Source organism: Oryzias melastigma, linkage group LG16, assembly GCF_002922805.2.
Source record: "Oryzias melastigma strain HK-1 linkage group LG16, ASM292280v2, whole genome shotgun sequence".
In the NCBI taxonomy this organism is placed as follows: domain Eukaryota; kingdom Metazoa; phylum Chordata; class Actinopteri; order Beloniformes; family Adrianichthyidae; genus Oryzias; species Oryzias melastigma.
The window spans coordinates 24137904-24148263 of record NC_050527.1 but is presented as its reverse complement, the minus strand read 5'-3'; the positions used below and the strand labels follow the sequence as shown (position 1 = coordinate 24148263).

The 10360-nt window shown below is 37.0% G+C and overlaps 1 protein-coding gene across 8 annotated transcripts in view; it reads left to right on the top strand.

Annotated features, from left to right (window-relative positions):
- The window catches only part of cspg5a (chondroitin sulfate proteoglycan 5a), a 59729-nt gene that overhangs the window by 33894 nt on the left and 15475 nt on the right, over positions 1–10360 (top strand). For all 8 annotated transcript variants that reach the window (XM_024258454.1, XM_024258452.1, XM_024258450.1 and 5 more), the window contains exon 3: positions 5947–6135. In XM_024258454.1, the coding sequence (XP_024114222.1) occupies positions 5947–6135 (189 nt within the window). The remainder of the gene's footprint in view (positions 1–5946; positions 6136–10360) is intronic.

The following is a 10360-nucleotide window of genomic DNA, read 5'->3' as shown; positions in this document are numbered from 1 at the left end:
GGTGAATACTTTTTTGGTGTTTTCAAGTCAGATGTTTGCTCCCTGTAGTTTCCTGGGATTTAGAGGAAATCCAGGAAATTGATTTGTTAACATTTCTTTCCTACACAATTAGACCAGTGACAGCAAAAGCTCAATTCCAGCTGCTGCTGTCAAAGGTGATACAGGAAGTTTCTGGGTCTGGGGGACAATTTTATTTTCACTATTTCCCCTTTAAAATAGACCATCTTTACTATTATGTTTTTACTAAGAGAATTAGGGATGTCTGCACAGTGCAAACAGATGTCAGTGTGAAACCCATGTTAATAGCAGTACAGTAAGTGCAGGAGGTGCATCAGTGTTTGCAAAGCCTTTCGTTACTACAGTTTTCAGACAAATCAACACTTTTGTTCAGTGAGACATAACAAATGACTCCCTGAAGTGTCTTTAACGGCAGCGGAGCTCCCAGAGTGCACTGGGTGAGGACCTGTTATGTGGGTGTGATGATTGCGGTTGATGAGGAGCAGTTTGTTTAAGTGACCTCAGATACTTAATGGTGAGAATGAGACAGTTTTACAACAAAGTTTACAGATATTCAAGTTTTCCAAATTGTTATTATAGAAATGATTTTGGTAGATTTTCTTTCCTCTTATCAAGAAGGTCCTGGTTTGAATCCAAGCTTGAATCTTTCTGTGTGGACTTTTTGGATTTTGTCCAGATATTTCAGCTTCTTCCCTCAGTCCAAAAACATCCTTCATAGTAGAGATGCAACAACACACAATTTGGTTCAAACCTCAGATTTTAGATTACATTCTTGTTTCAGTCCAATGTGCATTTTGTGCTTTACAACCCCCCCCCCGTCACACACACATAATTTTTTAAAAATCTTTAAAATAATTGTTTCTAGCCTGTTGGCAACCTAAAAAAGGAGATAAAGCTTTCAATGGGCTTAGATTGGCCCTGTGATGCACAATAAATCAGTCTTAAATTTAGCACAAAACACATTTGACACTTTACATGTCAATCTAATGGCATACGGGAGGGTTACAACGATGCACTTTCCCCGCAATTTGGTTTATTGGTGTAACATGCAGTTTGGTTTTAAACTGAGAATTGTGGCCTCCATATTGTTATTTGGTATCTCTAAACTGCCCTGAAGTTTTTACGCTGCGAAAACTAACCTTTAAGAAAGTAAAAAGACCCTTGTTTTAAGAAAATGTGTCCTTTTTACCATCTTGCAGTAAAAATAGTCCTATCAAGAATTTTTTTTTTTAATTACCAGAAAAACATGTTTTAGTGACTAGAATTTGTTTTTCTTGGTAATACCATTTTTATTTCCCTGTTGGTACTTTTTTTTTTAATTTAAAGAAATTTTTTTCACTTTTTAAAATTTTTGACTTATTTCTGGGTGGCTTGTTTTTGCACCGTGTGAGTGTATGGCCCTGCAGCTAACTGTCAACCTGTTCAGGGTGTACTCCGCCTTCAGCCAACAGTAGCTGTACAGGCTCCAGGTACCCCGTGACCCCAACAGGAATTCTGAAGAAGAATGTCACATTTTTAAAACCATTACTTTAAAAAAATACATTTATATATAGAAATATACTTTGTAAAGTGTAGTAAGCACAGAAAATAATGGTTGTTATCAATGCTAATGTTTAGCTTTGCAGGGCAGATTAGATGCTTGATGTCACTTATTTTCTTGTATTCGAAGCTCAAACACAGAACCTCCATCCACACGCTCCATCCTGATGTCAGAAGAAGCTCAAACTAAGCAGGAAAGCTTGATTGAGCTGAATGCACTCAGCAAAATGAAGAGCAGAGATGGAGGGAAGAGCAGTGAAAGTGATTACAAGAAGGGGGGGGGGGCGTGCAGAGAGTGGGGGGGTGATGGAGAGGGAAGGGGAAAGGTTCAACTGGCCGAGTTACAAAATTCTGTCGCTTTGTGAGCCCGCCTGTGATGGCTCGACATGTCAGCGCTGCGTCTGCTCCGTTTGGTGCTCAGCTGGGTTTCCATGACGACCAGCACCTCCTCGATCATCTTCCCTTTATGCATCCCTTCTCTGTGCCTTTCATTTCCATTCGCCTTCTATCACCCCTCCTCCTCCTCGCCTTCTCACACTGACTTATATAAATGTCCTCTTTGTGGGCACAAACACAGAATCACTGCGAGGCTGAGAGCGCTGAAAGTCTCCTTAAATACGTGATATCTTCTCTCCTCGCTCAAAATGTCTCCTGGCTGCTCGCCAGCGTCTTCCGTCAGCTTGTAAAATAAAAAAGAGGATTCATGCAGGATTCAGGAAACAAACCCGTGAAAGGAACCTACTTAGCATGTTGGGAGCGTCGCTGCAGCGGCTGCACACCCCGGCAACTTCATTCACTTTACACGCCCTCATCTGGGTGAGCACATCAAATGTCCAAAAACGTGACACAGGAATAAAGGCAAAGAAATACTGTCAGTCGGTGGTTAAAGCTGCTGCTTCCCGTTTTGTTCAGTGAAACCGGAGCAACGTTAGTCTGAAGTGTGTCTTTGGTTAGAGATAAAACGTGGAATTTCCACTTATGTAACTTTTCAGCTGTCATGACAGTGTAATGTCTTACTTTAAATCCTGCGTTCGCTTTTCATAAACGATTAAAGTTTTTTGTTTTCAGTTTCTTTTAAAAAATTGAAGCCCTCATATTGGAGGAGAAATTACTTTTTCTCTTTTCAGGAACTTGAAGGACAGAAGTGAAATGACACAACTAACCTGAAACCTGTTTAAAGACATTGAGAAACACCCCAGGACCATTTTTAAAGTCCCACTCTAATGAAAATCATGTTTTGGTGTTTTTAAAGCCCTGCTCCAATTATTATTTTATAAAGTGGTCTTTTAATTATGATTATGACTTTTTTTGCCAACATCAAAAAACCTTTTATTGTTTTCTTGAACATACACTGTAAAAAGTGAAACATTGGGTCAATTAAGTTCAAAAGTTCAGTGTTTTGTTACGTTTAAAGTAATTAGTTTTCATCAAATTATTTTTTTTGATGGCTTACTCAACTTAAAAATGTAATATGATAAAAACAAATATTTTTAAATGCAACAAATTACAGAACTTTTGTTAATTGATCCAGTGTTTCACTTTTTACCGTGTTGTTTAAGATATTTGCCTCTGAGTTGTGGGCGGAGCTGTTGGCATAGAGTAAGCCCGCTCCCATTTCCCGTCATCCATCTGTTGACATGCTCTCCCCTAGCTTACAGCCCCTACATAACAACACTGGGGCAGCAAAAAGGACCAGCAATATCGGACCTATTCAGCTGTACAGTTTTGATCCAGATTCCAGCTCAGGCGAGGAAAAGAAAGACGTTCATGGATCTATTTGTCTGCAGGTGAATGAATCGGAATGGAGAGGAGCAGGGAGCTTGTGGATGCCAATTGTAGCACTTACGTCACTAATAAAAGTTTTTTCTGCTCCTAAATTACAACAATTTAAATAAATAAATACTCAGAAATGCTATTTTAGCCTAAATTGTTTTGTAAATGTCTTCTATCAAACGAAAAATGCCACAAGAACATGTCCATTTTCATTGGAGTTGGTCTTTAACATGTTATTGTGACATTTTTCTAATGATGGAGGACATGTGTTCAGAAAATTAAGAATTTTTAGTATTTTTTATTTCAAATTGTTGTGAATCAGGAGCAGATGAAAAAAAGTGTTTGAAATAAGTTTCTCTTCCTCGTCACAAGATCACCCTACCGGCGGAGGGATAGGCAGACCCAAGTCCTTATCCTCTTCCTCTTCAAGAAAGAAGTTCAGACACCACTACAGCTTCAAATGCCCCTACAATTGGAGGGGTAGAGAAAAACTAAAGGGGTAGGGGAGGAATTTGGATTTGACCTATATCCTAGAAAAAGGCACATCTGAATCAGGAGCAGTTTTGCAAGATGTGACTTTGGAACTAAAGTGGAAAGCCACGAGCTCCCTGCTTCATTCCATTCCAAGACATCCACTGGTAGATGACTAGATACATGTACGTCTTCATTTTCCTCGTCTGAGCTGCATGGCTCCAATATTATTTGCCATTTTTGTTGCACCAGTAAAAACGGTTATGTTGGGGTTGTGAGGGGCTGTAAGCTAACGGGAAAGAGTTCAAACGAGTGGATGATAGGATTTAAAGGGAGCCAACAGCCCCTACCACAACAACAGAGGTGAATTTTTAATGAACCCCAGCCGCTCTGCAGAAACTACATCTTAGAATGATTTTCCAATAACCCAAAAGATGATCAAGTGGGTTTTTAAATAAGAGTTCTTCTGCATTTTCTTTGTTTGGTTTGTCAGAATACCTGTATTTTGCACAAAAACCCCCATAAATATGCAAACACTGCTTTAATATGACGCATGCCAGCAAAACGCTTCACACTCTGACAGGGGACAAAAAAGAGAAACTCACAATGTGAACCCAAATTTTATGTGGTGTTTCTGAAACATTTTCCAATCCAGGTTATTTTAAAATAAAAAATGAGTAACACTTTAGATGAGGTGCTGCAAAACACTCAGTATGATGTTGACAAAAGTTGTTAGTACATTTCTTAAGCTTGTAAGCAGTTTATTAATATGGTATTTGTAGACCATGGAGCCACTTTATATGTTAATAAATCTTAGAAATTATGTAAATAACCATATTTGGCTTATTGTGCTAATAAATGCCTTATAACATCCTATAAACACATGAATAATGTTTGTTAATGTGTTAATAAAGCTTGTTAAGGAATCTTATTACAAAAATTGTCACTAATGTTTCCACAGTTTTGTGTTTTGATCTCAGAAGTTCTTTCTTTGTGATTTATAACTGAAGAAAACGGAAACATATTTGGATGAGAAACTAAAAGCTGCAACTCAGACATACTTACAGTAAATATTCAACCATACATATTTAAAGAAATGGAGAGAATTTTCTCTCTTTCTAAACCAAAAATAGATCCTTAACCCGTTTTGTGTTTGTTTGACCGTGAAAGAAACCTCAGCATGCAGGCGGGGTGGGGAAACTTCACTGCCATGCTCTTGTGTGTGCACATTAAATATCCAATACAAGACACATCAATATGTGTTCGACACGTGCACGTCAATAGAGGAACTGCTAATGTGCTTTTGTGTGCAGCCTTCTTCCTGAATCCTCGCTGCACACTTTCTGTCAAAAAGCTTGATCCTCTGCTTCTCAAGTTTATTTGTTCATTTATTCTCAGACAAAATGATAACGAGGAGAAATGAGTTTGATAAAATGGTGGCAGAGTCTTACTAAATAGTGAGATATTTGTTGTTTTATACGCTGAACTGTGTTTAGACAGAGCCATCTGCCTCGGTGGGTTCTGTCCCCAGGCGGACGCTGTACTCTGCCAGACGGTTCTGAAAGGAGCATGGGACTCAGATGGCGGCTATGTGTTGTTTGTGTGTCCACATCCCCATTGTGTTAAATACTAAAATCACTAATGTCTTTTCCAACTGTGCATGTTTCGCAGAAAGTGCATGTACGTTTGTGTTAGAGAACGCGTTTGTCATCGGAAAAAACCTCCGGCTGTTTTTTTTTTTTTTTTTTACTTTCTTTTGAGTTTTCAGGCTCAGAGGGATTATATTTACTGAATAAAGCGTCAACCCAAACCTGGTAGTGACTAATGCTGCTGCAGCCGATGATTTTATAAAAGGATTTATGTAACGTAGTAAGGGGCTTTTATTTTGTCTTTTCTTTGTTCAGTTTCACATAATCAAAAGCAGAGGGGAGCCAGGAACAATCACAACAGGATGAAGCTGTGCTCAAAGCGTGCATGACTGTATTTAAACACTGAACTAATGAAAGAGACATGACTTTGAACTAAAACCAACAATATCTGAAATATCCTGATATCCACAAGAATTTCTAACATTTTCTCCACATTTTGTAAAACATTTCTTAAGAACTTCTTTTAAAATCTTTTTTGCTAATTTTTGTGTTTCAGATGCAACGTCCAGGATTACATTTGGCACAAGGGTTCCCGCTGCGAGTCTGTGGTCACCGAGTTCCAGGTCATCTGTCTGGTTGTTGGCGCCTCGGCTCTGGTGGTCCTGCTCCTCTTCATGATCATTGTCTGCTTTGCCAAGAAGCTCCACGTGCTCAAGACTGAGAACAAGAAGCTGCGAAAGCGCAGGTGAGCCTCTGCTAAAACCGCCGTTAGCTGCACAGTGAAGGAAAGGAACATCTTAGAGAATCGCTGATTACCTGAAACATTGGAGTCTGTTGCTTATTCGTCTTTGAATTGATGAAAATGTGAGATACACTTCATGATTGCCTGATGTTATAGCTGCATGTTAAGGTCATGCATCAACCATTTAACCTCTTTCAAACGAGTTCAAATGTGGAAAGGAAAAAAAACACAAGTAATTAAACACCAGAAGTTTTAACTTGTGGGGTAATAATAAACAAAAGTGAACAATGTTCTTGATTTTAGGTAAAATATAAGCAACATAATAAAGAGGGATTTTAATTTTCAAATACTTGTTTTTGTGAATTTAAAATGTTCCAAGTATTAATATTAAAAACTAAATCAAATATCATCTTAAAAAAATCCAGAAAGTATTAGTTGTTGAAAATTTTGTGTCACACCAGCAGTAAAAATCCTTCCAAAAACATAGAAATGCATTCATAAAACAAACAGTGTATTGTTTTTATATTAATGTCTCAAAAAGCACCGATGTTTTCCTGCCTCATTCTGTCTTTTCAGAGCTTCCAAATGCTAAACAAATGCAAAATATTATACTTATCAAATAGAACAGGAGGTCTTGTAATAAACATGTCAAAACTATATAAAAAAATTGATAAAACATTACATTATTAGCTTACGCTGAGTGAACTAAATTGACAACCAAACCCATTTCTCATGCAATTGCGTAATCTACCTCTGAAATTGAACAGGAAATAGAGCAAATTTTGAGGATAAAAATGATTGAAATGATTAGAATCAAACATAAATTGCATTTGTGGAACAAGTTAGTGGACACAAATGTATTCCATTATTAGTATACTAAACATCCCATGACGGCAGGTGAGGTTGATGACAGGTGAAGTACTGCTCCACCTGGCTCTCATGCTCTTGGTTGGAATGAATTTCAATAAGGAACTAAAAGCTCCCAAATAGCATTTTTGGCCCACAAAGTCATAATAAAAAACGCCCAATTGAGCTGGAAACCGTCCAATCTGGCAACACTACCTAGTACTAGTACGCATAAATATTAACAAAAAACCAGAAAACTTGAGAACAATCCTAGAATAAAGCAAATTTAATATAAAGAATAATCCTAAAACAAAAAAGCCAATCTAGTAGTTTCAAAGTTTTCTGATTTATTTATTTTTTGTAGATGTTGCTATTACTTCACAGCTTTGTATAAAGTTCACAAGAATTCACCAATGCTCGCTGAAGGTGTTTCCAACAATGATGAATGTATTAGAAAAAGCATGAAGTCAAATAAAAGGCACAAAACAGCAGCTCTGCAGAACAGTGACCTCCAGGTGTGACGCTTTATACTCTCCTAACATTTAATGCTGTCACCAAAATGTTTTATTTATACATGATGAAACTTGAGCTCTTACTCCGGCTTCCTCCCACCGTCCAAAAAACATGCTTCATAGGTTAATTGGTGACTCTAAATTGCCCCTAGGTGTGAATGTGTGTGTGATTGAGGCCCTGTGACAGACTGGCGACCTGTCCAGGGTGAACCCCGCTTTCGCCCGTCAGTAGCCGGGATAGGCTCCGGCACCCCCGCAACCCCGAAAGGGAAGAAGCGGACAAGAAGATGGGTGGGTGGGTGAAACTTGAGCTCATCATCTTTTGTCAGTTTTTTTCTCCTCTGCTGGTTAATTTCTGCTGCGTTTGAGTGGCAGCTGCAGTAAAGCAGGACATATGAGAGGCTTTTTAATCAACAAATCGTGACCCTGATGCCATAAAAGTGCAGGTTTTATTTAAAAAAGAAGTGATCCGAGTGATGAGGGGCATTGATCCCCGAACATATTTGTCTTTGTAAAGAAGATTTTTACTTAATTATTAACACTACGAAAGGTTTTAGGTTTAAATCCAAACATAATAAAACTAAATGATGCCATTTTTTTGGGAGTTATGTAGCAGATGATTACTGATTTATTTAATTAATGTAGAAAATTCATACTGAAACTCGACTTGAGTTTTTGGGGAAGAACAACCAGTATTGACCACATTGGTCTCTGATTGGCAGCTGATGAGCATAAAGCATAAAGAGTTTTATTTTATGTGTGATTTTTTTAAAATCTTAATTAATCTTTCTGATCATCTAAAGGCAGATTCATTTTAGTATTATCTTTCAAACACAGAATTTGAAGTGTTTTTCAGAATGTTTTCCATAAATACATGAAAATTATATAATAATAAAATGCAAAACATGAAAAAATAAAAGTACAGGAGAAATAATCCTGCAAGTTTCTGATTCAAAGGAGGCAACAAAACGAAAGTACGAAATTTTGACAAAATCCAATTTGTCTTAATGGTGAAGTGTGGATGGTAGACATTAATGACATAGACAAGAGCCTGCATATTGGTGTTGTCACTAACAGGATGGTTGAAACGACTCTTGAAGGAGAAGAAAAGGAGAAAGGACCAGCAGGAAAAACAACAGCGTGTGTCCTTCACATGAAAAAACGCCCTGGGAGCTGCTCTTGTGACCACAGGAAGGAACATATTTATTCACTTGTCATTTTTAGGATAAAATGAGTCACATTGTTGAACAGCGGAATGTTCCACTGATCTCAGCGGGGGAAATGCTGTAATTCTAACACAGAACGGGGACATTAGCATTGGATTCTTTCTTTTGGTCCTTTTTTTGTTGCCATCTTCTTGAAGAATAATTGTGCAAACTTATCATCATGCACCTTAGCATGAAGAGAAGCATCTTTCAGTTCAGCTTTTGAAACATTTTAATGTGAATTATAGTTTAAAGGAAAGTTTTTTTTTTTTTAGGTTTCTACTTCTGCAAATTCAGACAAAACATTTTAAAGGTGTTTGACCTCATGGCGATGAAAACCTGACGAGATTTTTCCCTCAGCTTTTCTGTAATTCATTAAGAATGCAAGTCACAGAAGGGAATCAGATCGAGTCCAGACGGAGAATTGAAGGCAGGAAAGGAAAAAAAAATTAAGATGATGATGAGAATGTGTGAGACAGTAAGGGGGTGGGGAGACAAGGACAGTTTGAGGACATAAGGATGGAGGAGAGGAGGGGCATGGAGGTGTGAGGTGCTCTGTGAGGAAAATCTAATGACAAAGAAAATATATTTTTGATAAACATTACTCGTCATTATCTGAACTTTTGATTGATCAACTTGATCGCTCTTGTTTGTCTTGTGCCATTTTAATTGATGACTGCTTTATGCTAATGTTTACCTAATTAGTACCACACCTGCAGGGCAGATGGGCCTAATAGAAGTTATCTGAAAAAGTGAAGCCTCCTGAAAGATTTCAAGAGAAATCCACCATTGTGCAATCTAAAGAAATGCCTCAACAGACAAAAAATACACTTTACTCAGAGAGATTTAAGACATTTCTAATTCAAATTGACTCCAAGAACCCAACAAAGACTCATCTAGAATGCCATAAAACAAGAACATAAAGAGAATATTAACTCGGTTAAAGTCAGACATAATAAATAAACGTTTAAAAAAACGGGAAGATTATTTATAGGCAGAATTATACTTTAAATAAATAGGCTGATGAGACTAAAGATGAACTTTCTAGAAAAAGAAGTGCATCAGATTCAGGGTAACTTGGATAAAACCATGTTTCTGAAGGAAGAGATTTAAACTTTTTCAATCAAACTTTTGAAGCACTTGGCTCCTGCTGCAGGACAAAAACACTGAATCCACCAGTGAATTGTCTAGATTGTGATCTAGTCAGAATCTGGACTAAAATCAACACAATTCATTTTTTTATAAAACGTCTTTATTGGTTAAATTTTGATGGTTTGAAATATCCTCAATTTAATATAAGAAATATAAGTAAATAAATAAAACAAAAAAAACGTTTTATGCTTTTTTTTTTTTTAGCAAATTCTACTGTTTTGTGCCCAAAAAAAGACAACTATAGCAGATAACTACTTGAGTTTTTACTTGTAAATAATTTTCTTTGAATGTCTGAATGAATCTTTATTTATACAGCACTTTGCAACTCCCTTCTGGAACCAAATTTGCTTTACATTAAAAAGAAAGACAAAGTAAATTTTTGAATTGGCATATTAAGCACATTGAAAAAAAGATGCATAAAATTACAAAAAGCAATAAAATACATGAAATGCAGTAAAAAATGAGTAAAAAGAAAGTAACTACTGAATATTAAAAGACATTCTAAATATTTGA